The 23,409-nt window shown below is 42.5% G+C and overlaps 1 protein-coding gene across 3 annotated transcripts in view; it reads left to right on the top strand.

The window, feature by feature from the left end:
* Positions 1-23,409, top strand: part of tax1bp1b (Tax1 (human T-cell leukemia virus type I) binding protein 1b) — an 80,629-nt gene that overhangs the window by 13,821 nt on the left and 43,399 nt on the right. For all 3 annotated transcript variants that reach the window (XM_078420607.1, XM_078420596.1, XM_078420613.1), the window contains exons 2-7: positions 3,960-4,151; positions 16,020-16,122; positions 16,410-16,597; positions 19,061-19,219; positions 20,435-20,583; positions 21,819-21,909. In XM_078420607.1, coding sequence (XP_078276733.1) covers positions 3,975-4,151; positions 16,020-16,122; positions 16,410-16,597; positions 19,061-19,219; positions 20,435-20,583; positions 21,819-21,909 — 867 coding nt within the window. In that variant the 5' untranslated portion in view covers positions 3,960-3,974. The remainder of the gene's footprint in view (positions 1-3,959; positions 4,152-16,019; positions 16,123-16,409; positions 16,598-19,060; positions 19,220-20,434; positions 20,584-21,818; positions 21,910-23,409) is intronic.

A 23,409-nucleotide genomic window follows, 5' to 3' on the forward strand; every position in this document is an offset into this window, starting at 1 on the left:
TAATGATGCCTACGTTGACCAATATTCAATTATCATATCATATCATATCATATCATATCATATATATACAGCCGGAAACAGGCCTTTTCGGCCCTCCAAGTCCGTGCCGCCCAGCGATCCCCGTACATTAACACTATCCTACACCCACTAGGGACAATTTTTACATTTACCCAGCCAATTAACCTACATACCTGTACGTCTTTGGACTTATGATTATATCATCCAGGATGTTATTGAACTAAAGTGGAAATGGTGTCGTCTGTCAGTACACTGGTTTGTAGGCACACCAAGAAAGTAAAAGAAATGATGCCTGAAGTGAATTACTAAATACCTTTAAAGGTATATAATATGTAGAGCAACAATGAAAAGAAAGTCACACTTCATTCAATCTCACCGTGAGCAGCACGATAGCGCAGCAGTAGAGTTGCTGCCTTACAGCACCGGAGACCCAGGTTCGATCCTGACTATGGGTGCTTGTCTTTACAGAGTTTGTACATTCTCCCCATGACCTGCGTGGGTTCTCTATGGGATCTCAGGCTTCCTCCCACACGCCAAAGATTTACAAGTTTACGGGTTAATTGGCTAGGTATGATTGTAAATTGTCTGTAGTGTGTGCAGGATAGTGCAAGTGCGGTTATCGCTGGTTGACGCATATTCGGTCGGCTGAAGGACCTGTTTCCGTGCTGTACGCAAACTAAACTAATCTTCGTCTTGATCTATAACTCATTTGCATCTGACTCATGAAATTGGAGCTTCAAGCTCCACTCCACAGACTTGAAATGTGGGCTGACATACCAGTGCAATACCAAAAGAGTATTTCAGTGCTGAAGTTGACATCTATCGGGTGAAACAAAAAGCTGACACCCCATTTACACACTCAGTTGAATGCTAAAGATCCCACTACATTATTTTGAGAAAAACAATAATTTCCCCACTGTCCTGGCCAATGGCTTACTCAAGATTATTGGAAATATCGTAGATGAATGTGTGGAATCTTGAGTAATGTGGAACAATAAACTTTATATATTATTCAAGACATGTTTTTGAGATTTTGCACTGTGTATCTCAATGCAGTTTCTCATTTCAGTGTAAGAAGGAGTTAGATGTCCATTAATATCTCAAATCAATGACCAAAATAAATTATTCTAAGTTATTTATTGGTCAATATTAAGATATTTGGTGCTCATTTGCTTGCCGGTTCTCTTCATCTCATGTTTAAATGTTGTCGATGTATCGTTTCACTGGTTTTGGTCATGAATATTTCGCATGATTATTTTTCATGCTTGGTTGTGGTAGAAATGTGTTTCAGGGCTGTGTATGTAGTAACTAAGATAAATCCTGGCTTTGTGCAAGTATGCATCCAGATCCGAAATGTCACCTATCCACATTCTCCAGAGATGCTGCATGACCTGCTGAGTTACTCCACCATTTTGTCTTTTTTTGTAAACCAGCATCTTCAGATCCTTGTTCCTAGATCTCTCTCTATGCATGTATTTATCCTTAAAAGCAACTAGAAGTACTAATCCCAAACTCGCCGTCAAGGGAGGTGCTGCAGTAGTCTGGCGCGCTAACCTCTACCGGCTGAGGCCAGGTGACAACTCTCAGACACTTCCTCCTACTTATTCTTGGACCATGATCCCACAGACGAGCACTAGACCTTAATATCACCATTTCTGATTTCATTACTTTCGGCTCTCTGCCCTCTAACGCCTCCAACCTTATCGTTCCCCAGCCCCGCACGGCCTGGTTTTATCTTCTCCGCAAAATCCACAAACAGAACTGTCCTGGCAGACCCATTGTTTCTGTTTTGTTCATGTCCCACTGAATTAATTTCCACATACCTCGACTCCATCCTATGTCCCCCTGGTCCAATCCTTCCCTACCTATGTCCAAGACACCACGCACCCTCTTCATCTCTACAATAACTTCCATTTTCCAGGCCCCCACTCCCTCATCTTTACTATGGATGTCCAGTCACTCTACACCTCCATCCCTCACCAGGAAGGTCTTAAAGCCCTCTGTTTCTTCCTCGACTGCAGAACCAGCCAATTTCCGTCTACTGACACTGTCCTCTGCCAAGCTGAGTTGGTCCTTGCCCGTAACAACGTCTCCTTCGACTCCTCCCATTTCCTCCAAATCCAAGGCGTAGCTATGGGCACTCTCACGGGCCCCATCTATGTCTGCATCTTTATAGGGTACGTCAAACAATCACTGTACACTGCCCTACCCCCAAACTCTACCTGACGCCTGCATCAGTGCTACCTCCTACACCCACGCAGAACTCACTGACTTCATCAATTTCACGACTAATTTCCATCCTGCACTCAAATTCACTTGGACCATCTCTGGCATCGCCCTACCGTTTCTAGATCTCACCGTCTCCATCACAGGAGACAGACTATTGACTGACATCTATTATAAACCCACTGACCCCCATAACCATCTAGACTAAACCTTCCCACCATGCTTCCTGTAAAGACTCTATCCCCTACTCCATACCAGGTCATCGGCGATGCCCTCATTCTTTAGGCTCTCACGAGGGTCTCCTCGACATCCCGCGGCTCCGCTCTTGCTCCTCCTCCCCGCATTTATAACAAATACAGAGTCCCCCTTGTCCTCACTTTCCACCCCATCAGCTGTCGCATACAGCATATAATCCACCAACATTTTCGCTACCGCCGACGGGATCCCACTACTGGCCACAACTTCCCTTCTCCACCCTTTTCTGCTTTTTTGCAGAGACCATTCCCTCCGCAACTCCATAGTCAACTCGTCCCTTCCCACCCAAACCATCCCCTCCCCAGGTACTTTCCCCTGCTACTGCACCTGTCCCTTTACCTCCCCCCTCAACACCATCCAAGGACCCCGACAGTCTTTTCAGGTGAGGCAGAGGTTCACTTGCACCTCCTCCAACCTCATCTACTGTATCCGCTGTTCCAGGTGTCCACTCCTATATATCGGCAAGACCAAGCGCAGGCTCGGCGATCGTTTCGCCTCACACCTCCGCTTAGTCCGCCTTAACCTACCTGATCTTCCAGTTGCTCAGCACTTTAACTCCTCCTCCCATTCCCATTCTCACCTTTCCTGGTTCAGAGTGAAGCCCGACGCAAATTGGAGGAACAGCACCTCAACAGCACTCCAAAGACGTATGTAGGTTAATTGGCTGGGTAAATGTTAAAAAAAAATTGTCCCTAGTGGGTGTAGGATAGTGTTAATGTGCGGGGATCGCTGGGCGGCACGGACTTGGAGGGCCGAAAAGGCCTGTTTCCGGCTGTATATATATGATATGATATGATATGATATTTTGCTTGAGTAGTTTGCACCCCAGCGGTATGAACATTGACTTCTCTAACTTCAAATACCCCTTGCTTTCCCCCGCTCTCCATCCCCTCCCCCTTCCCAGTTCTCCTATCAGTCTTACTGTCTCTGACTACATTCTATCTCTGTCCCGCCCACTCCCCTGACATCAGTCTGAAGAAGGGCCTCGACCTGAAATGTCACGCATTCCTTCACTCCAGAGATGGTGCCTGTCCCGCTGAGTTACTCCAGCATTTTATGTCTATCCCAGACTTGGATCCAGGCATCCAACACAAACGTAAAAGGCAATGTTTGGGAGGTCAGCGAACTGGTGTTTGAACTTGGAGACTTTGCAGTTATATGGCTACAGACTATTGAATGTCACCAAGCTGGTAGATCAGAAATTATTGAATGCCGGAGTAAACATAATGTGCTGAATGGCTTGATTCTGTTCCTATGTCTTTTGGACATCTCCAAAAGTGCTGTATAAAAATGAGGTGAAATGCTCTTCCTTTTGTATGTAGGATCTTTGTTTTCCAGCTGAATCTGTCATTATTTCTTTGTTATGCTTAAAAGGATGTTTGAACCTTGATTGTATTGCGATTATATAAACTGGAAACTAAAACAGTTTGAGTAACTTGACCATTTTTTAAATTTTACAGATATTGTGCTAAAGAATGGATATCGTACATGTTCAGCTTCCATCAAGCAGCACAATGCTGTCATCGAATTTTGCTCATGTGATCTTTCAAAATGTGGCAAAAAGTTATCTCCCTCAAGCTCCACTTGAGTGCCATTACACGCTGACTCCATACATTAAGCCACATCAAAAAGACTGGGTTGGCATCTTTAGGGTGAGTTCCATCATTTACAGTAACGATTGAGTTTTTTAAATTGCTTGATTCATGCTGCAGTGCAACTGACAGTCTACAGTTTCTGTAAGATGTTTCTGGAAGTAGTACATAACTGAAGGTATAACTCAGCAGGTCAGGCAGCATCTCGGGAGAGAAGGAATGGGTGACGTTTCGGGTCGAGACCCTCCTTCTTCTTCAGAAGGGTCTCGACCCGAAACGTCACCCATTCCTTCTCTCCCGAGATGCTGCCTGACCTGCTGAGTTACTCCAGCACTTTGTGAATAAATCGATTTGTACCAGCATCTGCAGTTATTTTCTTATACTGAAGGTATAACTGTTGTACATGAAAAAAAAATATTTTCCCTGTGGACTGGATGAGTTGAATCAAAATAAATAATTTTTGTTTACAGAAAATAAATGGAGGGAATTGTCGAAAGGGGAGTGGGACAAGAGGGATGTGGGAATTAAATAGATCATTAAAAAAAACAATGGATTTCTGTCTTTCCTTTCACTTTTTTTGTAGCAATTTCCCATCTCATCTTTTTGACTTTCAGCGTAATCCTTCCTCTCCTTCAGCAGGGGGAGCAAGGAAATTCAATTGAAATTTTGACAATATAATTCTTGTACACAGTGTTTATATGCAAACCACTTCTTTGGGCTAACCTCCATCCAAGTCCATAACTTCCTAAAAGTGGTACATTAAGTGGTAAAGAATATGTATTATATGCTTGCATTCATCCGTTGGGGCATTGAGTTTTAGAGTAATGAGGTCATGCTTCAGCTTTAGAAGACTTTGGTTAGGTTGGATTTTAGGTATTGTTTGTAGTTCTGGTTAGCCCTTTACAGGAAGAATGTGGAGGTCTTGGAGAGGATGCTGAAGACTGGTATACCAGAATACCAATATAATAAAAAGGAACTGCAGCTGTTGGTTTTTACCAAAGATGGACACAAAATGTTGGAGTAACATCGGATCAGGCAGCATCTCTGGAGAAAATGCATGTGACATTTGGGTCGGGACCCTTTTTCGGACTGATTAAAGTGGGTAGAGTGGCGGGAAAAGGCAGGACAAATCAGGGCCAACAGCAGAATACCTCTGGCAACAGATGACCTCTGTCAACAGCTGATATCACAAAACTAGATGGTATCGTAGATAGTGAAGAAAACTGTCAGGAATTACAGCTGGGTAAATGGGGTGAGGAATGGCAAAAGGAGTTTAATTCAGATTAGTGCAAAGTGTTGAATTATATCGCATTAAACAGGGTTGAAATTTCACAGACTGAGTGAGTGTTGTAAAACAGAATAGATTCAAAAGTTTAGCAATTTTTTTTGTTGTACTTTGTATTTTTGCCCGCTTCCACATTTACGTGGAGCTATTTTGAACCAGATCATGTACCTCAGTTAGTAGATCCAGAGGTTGGGGTCTAGAAGTTTAATGTGATAAAAATCATTTATAACTTTAAAAACAATAAAAATAATACATTCATTTAAATGTTCCATAAATAACTTGAAATTAATTAACCAGAAAAATAAAATGAAGAAAAATGAATGATGTACATTTAAATGTACTTAAATGTAGTTCATATTCCCTCCACAGATGCTGCCTGTTCCTCTGGCAGTTTTATTTTTGCTCAAGATTCTAGAATTCGCAATCTCTTAAATCTCAAATAAGTAGGGTTGCAGAATGTAGGTCAGCAATGGTTGGAGAAAAGTTTAGGAGCAAAATGGAAAGAACGTTTAGCCACATGGATCACACATATCAGCACTCTGCATCCAGATTCATTAGATTCAATGGAGCAGGTAACCTGATTCAATGGAGCAAGAAGTCAGATATTCAACCTGCCTCTGTTTCCTGCATTTTAATGTGAAAGTATGGAAGTTCCAGCTAACCTGCAGGGAGGACTTTGTCTCTGATTCTTTGTGGAACCACGTGCAAAAAAATAGCATGTTTTATCCTATTGTACCTTTTGATCCACTAGAAAATATGTTTGAGCAACATTTAATGAGATCAATCTGTAGTCATGAAAGCTCAAACCGGGACAGCCTATTCTGCTTTCGAAGATGCTAATGAAAAGGCTAACAGACGGTCGATTAATTCAACATAGTTTGGCCAGCTGCTGATTATCTTTGTCTTCTGTGGCTGGTGACTAAATGGATTTTATGCACAATTGTGATTAATAACATTGTAGTGAAAACAATTGCGGCCCACAGAAATGATAACTTTAAATTTTTAATTGAGTGCCGCATCTGAAACCTACAGGGAGGAAAACTGCTGCCTTCTCCTGGTGCCTTTTGCATGTTGCAGGGCTGATGGATTATTTGGTTGTATAGTCCTTTTAGCAGAAATAAAAGACATCAAAAATAAATTGTACATAAAATTTGCTGATTATTATATGGGATGAGGGTGTTGCTCATAAGGTCATTATTTATTGCCCATCTGCAATTGTTATTGTGAGAAAGATATTTTGTACTGCTATAGGATCCAGTCGCAAGATTTGGGCCTAGCAAGAATAAAGAAATAGTATTCATCTTCAGGTTAACTAGATATGTTACTCAATTTGTTGTGGCCAGAAATTAGTTTACAATTCAAAGATTCAGATTAATATCTAGTACCAAGGACTGTCTGAAATTTTCTGATTATGTTGTATACTATATTGAATTTGATACAGTGCCCTCCATAATGTTTGGAACAAAGACCCATCATTTATTTATTTGCCTCTCTACTCCACAATTTGGGATTTGTAATAGAAAAATTCATGTAGTTAAAGTGCACATTGTCAGATTTTATTCAAGGGTATTATACATTTTGGTTTCACCATGTAGAAATTACAGCTGTGTTTATACATAGTCCTCACATTTCAGGGCACCATACTGTTTGGGACACATGGCTTCACAGGTATTTGTAATTGCTCCAGTGTATTTAAATGCCCCCTTAATGCAGGTATAAGAGAGCTCTCAGCACCTAGTCTTTCCTCCAATCATTCCATCACCTTTGGAAACTTTTATTGCTGTTTATCAACATGAGGGCCAAAGTTGTGCCAAGGAAAGTCAAAGAAGCCATTATGAGACTGAGAAACAAGAATAAAACTGTTAGAGACATCCGCCAAACCTTAGGCTTACCAAAATCAACTGGAACATCATTAAGGAGAAAGAGAGCACTGGTGAGCTTGCTAATCGCAAAGGGACTGGCAGGCCAAGGAAGACCTCCACAGCTAATGACAGAAGAATTCCCTCTGCAAAAAAGAAAAATCGCCAAACAGAACAGAAATACAGAGGCTAAACTGCAAGATGCAAACCACTGGTTAGCCGCAAAATAGGATGACCGCATTAGTTTGTCAAGAAGTACTTGAAAGAGCTTGATGGGTAGTAGCATATTGAATTCTGAGGTGTCTAGACACATCCTATCTGCTCAAGTTCAAACAAATGCCTCAAAACTCATTGGCTGGCAGTTCATTCTACAGCAAGACAATGATCCCAAACATATTGTTAAAGCAACAAAGGGTTTTTTTTAAAGCTAAAAAATTGTCAATTCTTGAGTGGCCAAGTCAATCACCCGATCTGAACCCAATTGAACATGCCTTTTATATGCTGAAAAGAAAACTGAAGCAGACTAGCCCCCAAAACAAGCATAAGCTAAAGATGGCCGCAATGCAGGTCTGGCAGAGCATCACCAGAGAAGACACCCAGCAACTGGTGATGTCCATGAATCGCAGACTTCAAGCATTCATTACATGCAAAGGATATGCAACAAAATACTAAACATGACTACTTTCATTTACATGGCATTTGCTGTGTCCCAAACATTATGGTGCCCTGAAATGAGGGGCTATGCGTAAACACTGCTGTAATTTCTACATGGTGAAAGCAAAATGTATAAAAATTGCCCTTTTTTAAAAATCTGACAATGTGCACTTTAACCACATGTGATTTTTTTTCTATTACAAATCTCAAATTGTGGAGTACAGAGGCAAATAAATAAATGATGGGTCTTTGTCCCAAACATTATGGAGGGCACTGTATGTTGGTAGACTTTTCATTTAGATTTCCATCCATTTCTCTCTCTGTCTAGCTTTGTATTTTCACTTTTTAATCTTGTAATTGTTTTAATGGATTAACTCTGATCAACTTGGCTATGAAAAGTCAATTCAGGCTGTACAGATAATGATTCCACACACAAACAGATGCTTCAAGAGGTGTCTTGTTTCATTGACAATAGCTCCCATTCCTTTCTAATCTAGAGTGTTGACACCAGTGTGGCAGTACGCACCCCTAATTTTCAGAATAAGTCTAACTAATCTATATTGCATCCATTTCTATTAATAGCATATATTTCCATAGTTGGGTGACTAAACCTGAAGAGAACCTTTACCAGGTGCTGGTTCACCAGTGCCCCATTTAACTGAAATAATGTCTTTACACTTGTTATCAAGTTAAGCTCTAAATCCTGGAACTCTGTACCCATTATTGACCGATTTAATCAGGATGATTGCAGGTTCCAAAAGGCATATCTCATGGGATGGACAAATGTAAAAAATAAGTTAAATAAAATATAATCTAAAAGTGAAATGCATTAAAAGGCCATATACCAACATAAATGCTCAGCACTGATGATTCAAAAATGTAAAATAATAATAATAATAACCATTTATATAGCACTTTTCATGCAATTGAATGCAGCCCAAAGTGCTTTCTACAAGAACAAACACATGTCTAAACAGATCTGAAACAATTTAAGAAATATCATGTACGTTAGATAATATGTAATATTATACTGTACTGTAGTGGCCTGGCGGAGGCCAGAGAAAAGGCAAGACGCCAGGCAGTGTTTAGTAAGATTCTTTTATTAGGCTGTGAGCTCCTGCCCACAGCGTAGTTCTCCTAGGGATAAGATACGCCTTCCATTGGTCTGGCTTTTAACCCCTTTCGCCTGTCCGTCACGTAACGAGGGGGCTGACCCAAGGAGTGGCCTGATCCGCCACAGGACCCCCCCCAAGAACCGGAGGTACAAAACGGACAGGAGGGCGCACGAGGCGACCAGCCCGGGTGCGCACCATGACCGGCGCAGGGACCGGCGACTGACCGACAGGTGGAGGGGTCGTAGCAGACACTGGAGGGGGTAGCTTGGACGGGGGGCGACCGCGCGGGCGGGGCTGTGCAACCGGCACCGGCCGATCAATGTCCACGTGTGCCGGCTTCAGCCGTGCGACCGAAACAGTCTCTCTGCGACCCCCCATGTCCAGAACGAATGTGGCCGAGCCGTGTTGCAGGACCCGGAAGGGGCCCTCGTACGGCCGCTGGAGAAGTGATCGGTGTGCGTCCCTGCGCAGGAACACAAACTGGCAGTCCTCCAGAGCGGCAGGGACGTGTGGCTGGAATGTCCCATGACGTGACGTGGGCACAGGTGCCAGCCTGCCCACCGTCTGCCGAAGACGTTGCAGGGCGTCAGAAGGCTGCTCCACTCGACCCTGCGCTGGTGGGATGAACTCCCCGGGAACCGTCAAGGGGGCCCCGTACACCAACTCGGCGGAGGAGGAGGCCAAGTCCTCCTTGGGTGCGGTGCGGATCCCCAGCAAAACCCACGGCAGGGCGTCCACCCAGTCTGGGCCCGTGAGCCGAGCCTTCAGGGCAGCTTTCAGCTGGCGGTGAAAGCGTTCCACCAACCCGTTCGACTGTGGATGGTACGCCGTAGTGTGGTGTAGGCTGACACACAAGAGTCTTGCCATGGCCGACCACAGTTCCGAAGTGAACTGTGGCCCCCGGTCGGATGTAATGTCCAGTGGCACCCCGAACCGGGCGATCCAGTGCGCCGCCAAGGCCCGCGCGCAGGTGGCCGTCGAGGTGTCTGCCAGCGGAATGGCCTCCGGCCACCGCGTGAAGCGATCTACCACAGTGAAGAGGTGGGCCATGCCCCGGGACGGCGGCAGCGGCCCCACGATGTCCACATGAATGTGGTCGAAGCGCTGCCGAGGGACACGAAACTCTTGCAGAGGCGCACGCACGTGTCGCTGGATTTTTGAAGTTTGGCACGGGATGCAGGTGCGTGCCCAGTGTGCGACCTGCTTACGCAGCCCGTGCCACATGAAACGGGAGGATACAAGGGCCACCGTCGCCCGAATGGAGGGGTGAGACAGCCCGTGGAGCACCTCGAATACCCTGCGACGCCAGACGACAGGGACGATGGGCCGAGGCAGGCCAGTGGAGGTGTCGCACAACAGTGTTGTATCCCCGGGGCCACAGACAATGTCCTCCAGCTGCAGGCCGGACACGGCTGTACGATAGGCGGCCATCTCCTCGTCCCCCAGCTGTGCGGCTGCTAGGGTGGAATAGTCGATCCCCCCGGCCATTTGTAGGACGGCGTGGATCGCGGGTCTAGACAGGGCGTCGGCCACCCTGTTGTTTTTTCCCTCCACGAACCGAATTGAGGTGGTGTATTCCGACACATAAGCCAATTGTCTCTGTTGCCGCGCAGACCACGGATCCGAAACCTTGGCGAACGCAAAGGTGAGTGGCTTGTGGTCTGTGAACGCGGTGAAGGGTCTCCCCTCTAGGAAGTACCGAAAGTGGCGTACCGCGAGGTAGAGGGCGAGGAGCTCCCGGTCGAACGCGCTGTAATGCCGTTGGGCCCCGCTGAGGTGCCTGCTAAAGAAGGCGAGTGGCCGCCAACACCCGTCGATGTGCTGCTCTAACACCGCACCGACCGCCACCTCAGAAGCGTCCACGGTCAGGGCGGTTGGGGCATCCTCCTTAGGATGGACGAGCATCGTGGCCCTGGCTAGGGCCTCCTTAGCCTGCTCAAAGGCCGCTCCTGCTTCGTCGTCCCACTCTTGCGGCGACCAGCCATGAGGTGGAAGAGTGGGCGCATAGTTCTGGCCACGAGTACGTCGTCCAAGTACACAAAGACGAATTCCAGGCCACGGCACACACAGTCCATAAGCCGTTGGAAGGCCAGTACGATCAATTACATTTTTCCACCAGAAAAGTTGTTTATAAATAATATATTGGTAATTTTAGTCTCAAAAATGATGTTTATAAAGAAATGCTACTGTCTTGCAGTTAATTAATAGAAATGAAAACTGTCAAGGCTTTGAAATAGAAATTCAAAAATCATAAGTTTTTTTTCAAAAACAGTTAAATTTTAAAATAGGAAGAAGGTTAAAAAAGTGCAGCATTAACTTTTGGGCACAAACACAAAGTATATTAACTTTATTTATAATAGCTAGAATGGTACTGTGGATCCCAACATGCTTTGTGACTTGCAGACTTTGTTTCTGATGAAATGAAACCCTGGTCTTATTTCCTCGTGGTTGGTGTTGCTTGTTTGTGTTCACAGATGCTTAGTTTTTTTTCCATTTGCTAACAAAGTGCTAATTTCATACATAATTTCTTAATATATAACTCATGATAAAATTCAACACATTTATTTCCACTTCTATTTTCCTATTTTCTTTTAAAAAGGATGTTAGTGGAGTATTGGTCTGTGATGCGGTGCAGCAGTTAAAACTGCATCTTAGATTATAGGTAGGCGCAAAATGCTGGAGTAACGCACACACAGGCAACATCTCTAGAGAGAAGGAATGGGTGATGTTTCGGGCCGAGAATATGAGTGCAGGATGGAGATTAGTCGTTTAGTTGATGGTTAGTGAGTTCTGCATGGGTGTGGGAGGTAGCACCGATGCAGTCGTCAATGTAGCGGAGGCAGAGTTCGGGGATAGGACCAGTGCATGCCTGGAACAGTGATTGTTCGACTTATCCTACCAAGAGGCAGGCATAGCTGGGGCCCATGCCAGTGCCCATATCTATGCCTTGGATTTGGAGGAAATGGAATAATCTTAGATTATAGGTACAGTTCTTGGCAGAGGGCGACTTTAACAGGCAAACATTTTTGACAAGCTTGCTACTGTGCTGATGGGATCCAACGATGTTAATGTGACATCTGTCCTTTCGTAGAAGATCCCCCTGTATATTTCACAGCAATGCTGGATTAGCAAGTTGCCGTTGCCTCTTATCCTGCAGCTAGCCGATGTCGTTGTAAATGTGTAGTACGGGATGCAGGTGGGGGTTTTGTTGGAATTCAAATTCTTTGGTGGCAAGAACGGGAAGGCAGATTATTATCTGAAAGGTGTCAGATTAGGAGAAGTGAAGGTTCAACGAGACCTGGGTGTGCTTGTACATCAGTCACTGAAAGTATGCATGCAGGCAGTGAAGAAAGCCAATGGCATGTTGGCCTTCATTGCAAGAGGATTTGATTTAGGAGCAAGGAGGTCCTACTGCATTTGTACAGGGCCCTGTTGAAACTGCACCTGGAGTATTTTGTGCAATTTTGGTCTCCTAATTTGAGGAAGGACATTATTGCTATTGAGGCATTGCAGCATAGGTTCACTAGGTTATTTCCCTGGATGGCGGGCCCGACATATGATGAAAGAATGGGTCGACTGGGCTTGTATTTGCTTGAATTTAGAAGGATTTAGAAACATATAAAATTCTTAGAGGATTGGACAGGGTAGATGCAGGATAAATGGTCCCGATGTTGGGGGAGTCCAGAACCTGGGCTCTCAGTTTAAGAATAAGGGGCCAGCCATTTAGGACTGAGATGAGGAAAAACTTTTCCACCCAGAGAGCTGTGGAATTCTCTGCCACAGAAGGCAGTGGAGGCCAATTCACTGGATGTTTTCAAGTGAGAGTTAGATTTAGCTCTACGGGCTAACGGAATCAAGGGATATGGGGAAAAAGCCGAAACGGGATACTGATTTTGGATGATCAGCCATGATCATATTGAATAGTGGTGCTGGGCTCGCAGGGCTGAATGGCCTACTCCTGCACCTATTTTCTGTTTTTCATTTGTACTATGCCCATTTTTCAGTATTTGAAAAGTTCATTCAATGCCTTGGTGATTTGAGTAGATACTTCTAAAATGTGATGATCTTAGCCTCCACCATCTACTCAATTGGCGAGTTCTAAAATGCTTATACTGTAAGTACGTGCCAATTAGCTTACAGTTGCAATAAACTAAATAATTTTAACCACTCCCCAGTTTTATATTTAATGCTAACCTTTACATACGACACTTGTAGTAAGTCATCTTGCAACATCACAATGCGTGGTGTTAGCTACAGCAGAAAGAGATTAACAAAAACACTTCTTTGTGCATTACACATTTAACAGTTCTTGCAATAATTCTTGATTTGAAGTTAATTTAACTAGAGTTGGGATTCATTCATTTGAAAACCAGTTTTCTTTTGTAAATAAAGAGTGTTTATGATTGGAATCTTTACATGATTAAATATGAAAATAAATAATGTCTCCTGTAATAAATATATACTAAACTAAATCACTCAGATCTATATCACAACAATCCTTCATATTGCAAATGAAACATTTGAAATAATCGTTTGGGTTCATTATTGATGGAAGTTTACCTAATTGTAAGAAGTAATGAGTGGTTTAATACAAATGGTTTTTAATATGTAACTAGACCAAGTGGACCTGTTGGGCCTAAACCTCTCCTGCATTGGTGCAGCACCCTCTTCCCCCCCCCCCCCCCCCACCTCTCCGCCCCCCCCCCCTCCCTAGGAGATAGATTAAAACTTTAAAATGTGAATAACTTTAAGAATATAACACCGATTTCAATGAAACTTCCATTAGCACTAAAGGGACGATGGTGAGTAAGGTGGGCCTAAAATTGTCGTGCTATTGTGTACCGTTTTGCCTACAGTTCAGGAACAAACAAACAAACAAGAGTTTTAGTATGTAGATAACAAGGAATAGTATATGCTTGTTTTCAACCAAAGATAAACACAAAATGCCTAAGCTTTCTCCAGAGATGATGCCTAACCTGCTGAACTACTCCAACATTTTGTCTATCTTTGGTTTTTAGTTTGCTTTGGTCTTAATTGAAGTTGAGTTGTCGTTAAGATTATTTAAGCAATAATGCTTTTGAATAGATTTTTAATGTGTCGAGCATTCAATAAAAGAGAATTATTTTTTGTATAAGTTGAATTTGCTTTCCCAGTGCAATATGTTGTTTCTGCATTAATTTATGTCACCTGCAGTTCTATTCTAAGTAGTCTATCTCACTAACACTATCACTGATCTGAGCAATTCCGGTACTCTGCCCTCTAATGCCTCTAACCTTATCGTTCCCCTTCCCAGCACTGCCCGATTTTACCTTCTCCTTAAATTCCACAAACAGAACTGTCCTGGCAGACCCATTGTCTCTGCCTGCTGGTGTCCCACCAAATTAATTTCCACCTACCTCGACTCCATCCTATCCCCCCTGGTCAAATCCCTCCCCACCTATGTCCAAGACACCTCACATGCTCTCCGTCTCCTCAATAACTTCGGTTTCCAGGCCCCCACTCCCTCATCTTCACCATGGAGTGTCCAGTCACTCTACACCTCCATTCCCCACAAGGACAGTCTTGAAGCCCGTTTCTTCCATGACCGTAGAACCAGCCAATCTCCGTCTACTAACACACTCCTCTGCCTAGCAGAGCTGGATCTTACCCTCAACAACTACTCCTTTGACTCCTCCCACTTCCTCCAAACCCGAGGCGTAGCTATGGGCACTCGCATGGGCCCTAGCTACGCCTGCCTCTTTGTCAGGTACGTTGAACAATCCCTGTTCCAGGCATACACTGGCCCCATTCCCGAACACTACCTCAGCTACACTGACAACTGCATTGGGGCTTGTACCCATGCAGAACTCGCTGACTTCATACATTTCACCACTAATTTCCATTCTGCTCTTAAACATACTTGGATCATCTCCGATATCTCCCTACCCCGTTTCTGGATCTCACCATCTCCAACACGGGAGACAGACTAGTGACCGGCATCTACTACAAACCTACTAACTCCCACAGCTATCTTGACTGCAATTCTTTCCACCGTCTCCTGTAAAAAGTCTATCCCCTACCCTCAATTCCAACGTCTACGCCGCATCTGCGTCCAGGATGAGGTGCTTCACACTAGGGCATCAGAGATGTCCTCATTCTTTTGGAAACGGGGCTTCCCCTCTTCCATTATAGATGAAGCTTTCATTAGGGCCTCCTTTATCTCCCGCAGCTCTGCTCTTGCTCCCCTTCTCCCCATTCGTAACAAGGATAGAGTCCCCCTTGTCTAAACCTTCCACCCCATCAGCCAAAGTATACAACAAATTATCCTCCCAACATTTCTGTCACCTCCAATGGGATCCCACTACTGGCCACATCTTCCCATCTTCACCCCTTTCTGCTTTCCGCAGAGTCCGTTCCCTCCGTAACTCCCTGGTCCACTCGTCCCTTCCCACCCAAACCACGCCCTCCCCAAGTACTTTCCCCTGCAACCACAGGAGATGTAACACCTGTCCCTTTACCTCCCCCCTTGACTCCATCCAAGGACCCAAACAGTCTTTCCAGGTGAGGCAGAGGTTCATCTGCACCTCCTCCAACTTCATCTATTGTATCCGCTGTTCCAGATGTCAACATTTGTTCGAGACCAAACGATGGCTCGGCGATCGTTTCGCTCAGTCCGCCTTAACCAACCTGATCTCCCAGTGGCTCAGCACTTCATCTCCCACTCCCAGTCTGACTTTTCTGTCATGGGCCCCCTCCATTGCAGAAGGCCCATTGCAATGATCCCTGTTTTAATTTAAAATATTGGTTGTATTGATTAACTGGCATTCTTCACACATGCATGGCTAATTTCTATTTTTAAATGTTTATTGGACAGTTTTTATTCTCTTAATCAATTGATAGTGAAGTTATGCACCTCTTTATAAACAGAATTTTGAGAAGAAATCTTTAAAATCAACATTTTTGATGTACATGGAATTTAGGATACAGTGGGATAAAATGCAAATGCTTAATTTTTAATGTTTTTTTCAATGTGTAGGTTGGCTGGAGCACTGCTCGTGACTATTATACATTTCTGTGGTCTCAAGTACCAGAAGGTTATGTGGAAGGAATTTCGTATACTCGTCTTGTGGTTTTCCAAGGTAAAACAATTAACTATTCATTCGCCGGAGTTCAGCTAACCTTCAAACCACGACTGCTGTGGCACAGGCAGAATTTTTGGAAATGTGTAACAGATCGGGTGTTATCTGTGGAGATGAACTTTAGCCATTTGTGTCACCAGTGCACAGTAATTGCGTAATTTTAAAAAATCCATGATTTGATTTGGCTTGAGATTAATTATATAAAAGTATGTACTTCATGATATTTTTGTAAAGTTACCTTAAATTTGAGAATAATATTTATTAAAATGTAACATTTAAATCTTTAGGTTATTATCTTCCCAATGATGATGGAGAGTTTTATCAGTTCTGCTATGTAACACACAAGGGGGAAATCCGAGGTGCAAGTACACCTTTCCAGTTCCGTGGGCTGTCACCCACTGATGAGCTGCTTACCGTAGAAGATGACACGAACTCTGACATGATCGTGGTGACAACAAAAACAAACTTTCTTGAGGTGGGATATCTTCAACTTTTAGTGTTTTATGTTGTGTTCAAAAGATCCATATTCCTAGTTGCTTTGGTTTGGTATCCATTCTGAAACGACTGTCGGTGTCCCCAAGAAAAGCTGGGCGAAAGAGAGGAAAATATAATGATATTTCCTGGATTTGATTGTTGTCAAGATTTCTGCTAAAAAAAGACCAGGTCACCAAGGATTGAAAGCTCATGTGGTTGAATGACTAGATATGGTGTAAAAACTGTCTCTAGACATCTAGAGACACTGAGAACTGCAGATGCTGGAATCTTGAGCACATCATAATGTGCTGGAAGAACTCAACAGGTCAGGCAGCGTCTGGAAGGAATGCTCCCGACCCGAATCATCGCCTGTTCATTCCCTCCACAGATGCTGCCAGACCCGCTGAGTATCTCCAGGACTTCATATTTTGCTCGTAAAGGTGTAGATGGTATAGTACACCATAACAATATGCAGACCAGTATCCAACACATAGGGGGAGCAAAAAGGCTATCATTTGCAAGAGGTGAAAGTAATTAACCTAAAATAGAATCTCTGTGATCCATTGGCATCAAAACACCATCTTACGTAAATTAGATTGCAAAATTTTGATCTGATGTACATCATTTATCTAAACAAACTGGCAGCTGCCTTTATGAGAAAAATCAAGCAAGGTTGTCAAACGTCCACTTAGATTAGTGTAGGATTCGTGTAATGACTGCTTAATGGTTAGGGTGGACTCTGTGGGCCATAAGGTCTGTTTCCACGTCATATTTCTGCAAGCCTAAGATCATTCCTAATTTTCTACCTCAGTGCCATTTTCCATCACTGTCCCTAGATCCTGCAATTCTCTTAATGTCCAGAAATCTATATCTTTTTGAATAAACAATGAGCTTCCGTAGATCTGCTGGGTAGAAAATTGCAGTTTCACCCAAAAAATTTATCTCCAACCGAATCTTAATGGTTTACTGCTTGTTGTGAAACTACAAATCTACTCGATCTCTTCATATAACAAACTCGCCATCTTTGGAACCAGTCCAGCAGGTCTTTGCTACATTCCTTGTACATTAAATAGATCCAAAACTGTACATAGTAGAGTAGGTGCAGTCTTCTCCAGGCCTTTTACAATTGCAATATTTTTGTACTCCTGTTTTCTCATATTAAAGGCTAATGTAGTCTTTGCCCCCCTTTTTGCTTGCTGTATCTGTGTGTAAACCTTCAATGACATGCATGCGTGCATATCAAGACCCCTTTGAATATCAACACCACTCAACCTCACAACCTATAAGATATAGTCTTTCCTTTTCTGTATGGAAATGGAATATAATGTGGGTAAATGTGAGTTGATTCACTTTGGTACTAAACTGTGCTCCTAGATCCCTCTGCTCTATTATATTCCCAAGGGCCATACCATTCATTGTGACGGTCATGTCATACTTTAGTGTTATCTGCAAACTTTCTAATTATGCCTAATCAAACAGCAATATGGCCAGCACCAATTCCTGAGGCCCCCAGTCTGAAAAACCTTCCACCATCACCCTCTGCTTCCTTCCATGAAACCAATTCTCTATCCAGTCGACTATTTCTTCCTGTATTCCATACAATCTAACCTTCCAGACCAGCCTGCCATACAGAACCTTATCAAAGGCCTTCCTGAAATCCATATGGACTATGTCTTTACCTTTGTCAACCTTTTTGATTAAACCTCTTCAAAAAAACTCAATCAGATTTGTCAGATATTATCTCCCGTGTACAAAACTATCTCTAATCAGCCCCTGTCTATTCAAGTGCATGTATGCCTTATCCCTCTGAAGCCTCTTCCGTCATAAGGAGGATATTAAGAGGCTGAGAACATAGACTTGCGGGGCACCAGTAATGAGAAAGATGGCAGAATCTAGAACTAGAGGCGCATTATCTCACAATAATTTTCTCTTAAATTATTGTGAATCTTCAGAATTGTCCATATTGGAGAATTGTCCATATTGGGGAATTATGGTTGCTGAGTCATTAAGTAAATTCAAGGCTGAAGTAGAATTCAGATTCTGAGCACTGACAATGAAATAGGCGAATAGAGCTCAGGCCAATGATCAGATCAAAAGGTCATCGAGGACATCATGGCCTGTCCCTGCTCTTGTTATGTTTCAACCAAAGTGTGTTTGGGTTTGGGCTGCTATAGACTCTGCAGGTTTAGGTGGAGACCAGAATGATACACTAACAACTGACAGGAACTGTGGAGATCAGTTCACAATATGTAAGTCACCTTGATGCTGTTTGTTGCATATGTTTTTTGAAATGATTTTAAACAATAGATTACAATTAATGTTAAGAAATGTCAACCTGTGGACGTTTGATTTGCTGTTTCTGTTGTAAAGTTTGTTGTAAGTGTCCAACTGTTATAGGTTATTTTAAAGTTGAAATTGGATTCTTGGCACGGCATTAAAATTAGTCTTTTTTCTGTGAATTCAGCAAAAGATTGAAATGTTGCTCAAAGAAAAAGAGGAACTTTTGAACGTTAAATCTGAGCATGAAGAGGAACTTTGTCAATTATATGAGCGCTTAGAAAAGTTTGATAAAGATATTCATCACGAGAAAGAAATCTCCGACCAAATAAAAAAGGATAACAAGGTATGAAGATAAATGGATTTTAGAGTTCATACTATATTGAAAAAAATCAATAGTTTATTCAACATACTTCCTCTATTTTTAGCTGAAACGTATAGTAAAGAATATTTAAAAGTCAAAGTTCAGTTTTGTATGAAATGAATATCCATAGTTTTATTTGACTCTTAACTTTGCCAGGTTTATCGAAGCTGATTACATAGGAGGGCGTGGTGGTTTTATGTGCTGATGTGGAGATGCACCTTTGGATTTGGTGGTTTGGATTTACACAATAACAAAAGCTTTCCAGCTACTGAAAATAATTCTTGGCTGAATACCTCTGTATTAACTGTTGTGTTAGCCTAAACCAGATGTGTTTTTCAGGAAATAGAGTTGCTCCACAACATACTTTGAAAATGTACTCTAGCTAATGCAGAACCATCAGCACAACCTATTATTGGACATTATTGTTTGACAGACTCTTCTATGCAGAGATGGGCACAAAGTGCTGGGGTAACTCAGAGGTAATGCAGCATCTTGGAGAAAAAGGATAGGTGGGCTTTTGGGTTGGGATCCTACAGTTTGAAAGTAGGTGGTGGTGGGGGGGAGGGAATGAAGAGCTGGAGGCGAGGAAAGACCAAGACCAATCAGTGCCGGCAACAAATTACCTTGGGCAGGTGGTAGGCCCATTATTTGGTTGGGAAGGTGTGATCACATGAGGGATACAATGTGGTGAACTGTGCAACTGGTTAAATGACTAGGGCAGAGGAAGGGAGTGATAGGGGAAGGGAGTGTAGGCAGAAGTTACTTAAAATAAAAGAATTCAACATGAACCTCCTATAGACTGACCCCATGCAAATTGGAAGAACTATATATCTACTGGGTTTGCTCATGCAGGGTTTAAATCCATTATGTTGACTATCCCTGTACCTCTGCAGATGCTGCATGATCCATTGAGTCCCTTCAGAATGTTGTTTTTTGTTGCGGACACTAGAAAATAACTGCTTAAAAAAAATTACCTATATTACAGAGATGAAAGTTTTGGTGATAGAAATAACAAAGAAGGTAAATTCAGTATGGTTTGAACATTAGAGCAGCCAAATCTGGAAGAGTGCAGCAGTTAATGCTCTTGTGCGTAGAAGAGCAACTATGTTCACATGAAAATATTTGTTACATGTATGTGTGCAAAAAATAAATTTTGCCTTAATTCTTTTTAACACTTTTTATAATTTGTACGAATAGGACCTCTTTCAGAGTTCAGAAGCATTGAAAATCGAGAAGGATGATTTTGAAAAGAAGTATAAGGAAGTTGCTGCAAGAATTACACAACTTGAAGAAGACATAGTAACTGCCAATCAAAAAGCGATTGCAAAGGAAACTGAATTGGATAGGTTGGGAAAATGTTGATATGCTGTATAGTTACTTTCCCATTTTGATTCATAATTATTACAGGAGTCTGTGATTTGCATGGGCATGTTGTATTAAATTCTTTAAATTGTGCTGACTTTTTGTCGTTTACAAATTTTGGCCAGAGCTTGCTGGGAAGTGCTATAAAAAGTAGGGACTGCCCATTGCTGATGGCAAGTTCTGGCCCAAAGTAGCATGAGCACCACATTCATGTTTTTTTTTTACAGCACCATTCTGATATCCCTTTTCATCCGGCTGCTTTCGCCAGCAACATACATTTTTCAAGTAGGTCCTTAAAGAGCAGTAGGGTGTAAAGTTATTCACTATCATGAATGATACAATACCTCCATTTGACTTTTCTGCAGATCCCCATATCAAATGTATTTCCTTGTTCCAAAAACCTACTCTACTGAACTTTCTGTACACCTGATTGAGCATCCAAAGCCATCTGGTGAAACATTGGCAATTAAATAAAGGCGTTTAGTATTTTAGTCTCAAATGATCAAATCCTAATGCTTAAACTATACTTCCCCCCCGTTCTAGATTTTTAATCATGCATTATTGTTTACCCCTCATTGTTTTATGATTACCTCTTGGTCTTCCACTTGCAGTGAGCAATGGTCTAACCCACTCCGTTTCTATTCATGGCACAATCTCAATTTAGAAAAAAATCTATTGAATCTACAATGCACCAAAGTCCAGTATAATTCCTGCAAAGTGAGAGGACATAGGGACTCCGCAATCAAATAATCAGAAAGTCAGTGATATTTTACCTTTATTGCAAAATGTTAGGGTACGGATGTAGGGAGATTTGTCAGGGCTCTGTGATTCTGTTTGGAGTATGGAATGCAGTTTTGGTCATTCTTAAATAGGCAGGACCCAGTCCCACACAAATTCACTACATTTATTCCTGGGATAAGGAAATCATACTCGTAGGAGATTGAAATTACACTCAATGAAATCTGAAGCACTTGAGGTGATATCATTGAGTAATATGAAATTTTAAGAATGAATGACAATGTAAATGCTGAGAAGGTAAGGGAGTTGCTTTAAAGATTTTCAGACCTTGAGGAAATGAATATGAGGATTAGATAGCCAAGTGGACAATGCGCAGTGAAGCAGACTTGAGAGCCATAAAATCTTCTACAACTTAGGTTATGTTCTTTATTTTCTTGTAATGTATATTAATGTACAACTTGATGTTAAATTGTTTCACCAGCATAAGGAACAAACTGAGGAGATTACTTGCTGAAAAAGAACAATTAGAATTACAATTGAAGAATGAAAAAGATGAGAAGGAGCTCTACAAGGTAAAAATAGGAATTGCTTTTGATTTTATTTGTATAATTTGTCTCAAATCTCAGTCATGTAAACAATCAAGGCCATCTCACTGTGTGAAAAAAAAATGGGATTCATATTGATGGGAAAAATGGGATTCATTCTGGTTTCTTGGTAAATATTGAATTAATCGATTAAAGCCTAAAATATAAAGCAACACAGATCCAGATTCAACTTAGTTTATTGTTATATACATCAATTAAATTGAAATTTCCCATTGAACAATAAATACAAGTGTGACTAAAATAGCAGAATGCTGCCAAATTGGTCCCATCTGAAATCGAAGAATAATTTTTGGACTAACTAAATGAGATATCAATCAGGCAACCTTGACAATACTTGCAGCCTTCCTCATGCAATGCACTGTGAAAATGGACGAGGTGGAAGGAAGTCAAGTCAAGTCAATTTTATTTGTATAGCACATTTAAAAACAACCCACGTTGACCAAAGTGCTGCACATCTGATTAGGAAAAAAAAAAAGAAACATACAGTGGCAGGCAGCCAAACACAATGGCGCGGCCATCTTGAACAAAATGTTTAACTAAAGCAGAATGGTGTCCCGCGGCCGTGCCGCACCGGGCGATGGCCCCGCGGAAGAGACCTAAAAAATAAAAAAAAGAAAGATTTCCCCCACCCACATACACAACCAAAACAAAACACCCCACCACCAACACACAAACAAAAAGGACAATGGACAAACAGACTGCCAGCGAGAGCAAATACTGCACCTGGTCTCCGTGTCTGGTAGTTGAGGCCAGTTCATTGGTTATATTTAAGAGGGAGTTAGATGTGGCCCTTATGGCTAAAGGGATCAGGGGGTATGGAGAGAAGGCAGGCACAGGCCACTGAGCTGGATGATCAGCCATGATCAGAACGGGTGTCAAGGGTGATGGGGAGAAGGCAGGAATATGGGAATAGGAGGCAGAGATCAGCCATGATTGAATGGCGGAGTAGACTCGATGGGCCGAATGGCCTAATTCTACTCCTACACCTTGAGAACTTGTGCAATTGGTGATCTGTCATCTAAAGTGAAAAGATGTGAGGGAAGCAACTATATCCAATAAATACTGAGGTGGAGTGGAGGGGAAGAAATAATACACATAGATATTTCACAGGTATAAGTGATGAGGTGGAAGGAAGTTGGACATGGCTGGGTTCACCACTCTTTTCAGGTTCAGGCTGTCAAGAGCAGAGCAGTTGCCATACCAGGCTGAAATGCATTCAGAATATTTCCAATAGCACATCTGTAGAAGTTCAAAAGAATCCTGGTGGACATGCTGTATTATCTCAAACACCAAAAAAAAGTAAATCTTCTGGACTTCCTTCCATTGAAAACTACTGAATGAAGAAAGGCCTAGATGGAATGGATGTGGAGAGGATGTTTTCAATAGTATGTCTAGGACCAGAGGGCACAGATTCAGAATAAAAGGACATACCTTTTAGAATGGAGATGATGAGGAATTTCTTTAGCC

This window comes from Rhinoraja longicauda, chromosome 2, assembly GCF_053455715.1.
Source record: "Rhinoraja longicauda isolate Sanriku21f chromosome 2, sRhiLon1.1, whole genome shotgun sequence".
NCBI lineage: Eukaryota > Metazoa > Chordata > Chondrichthyes > Rajiformes > Arhynchobatidae > Rhinoraja > Rhinoraja longicauda.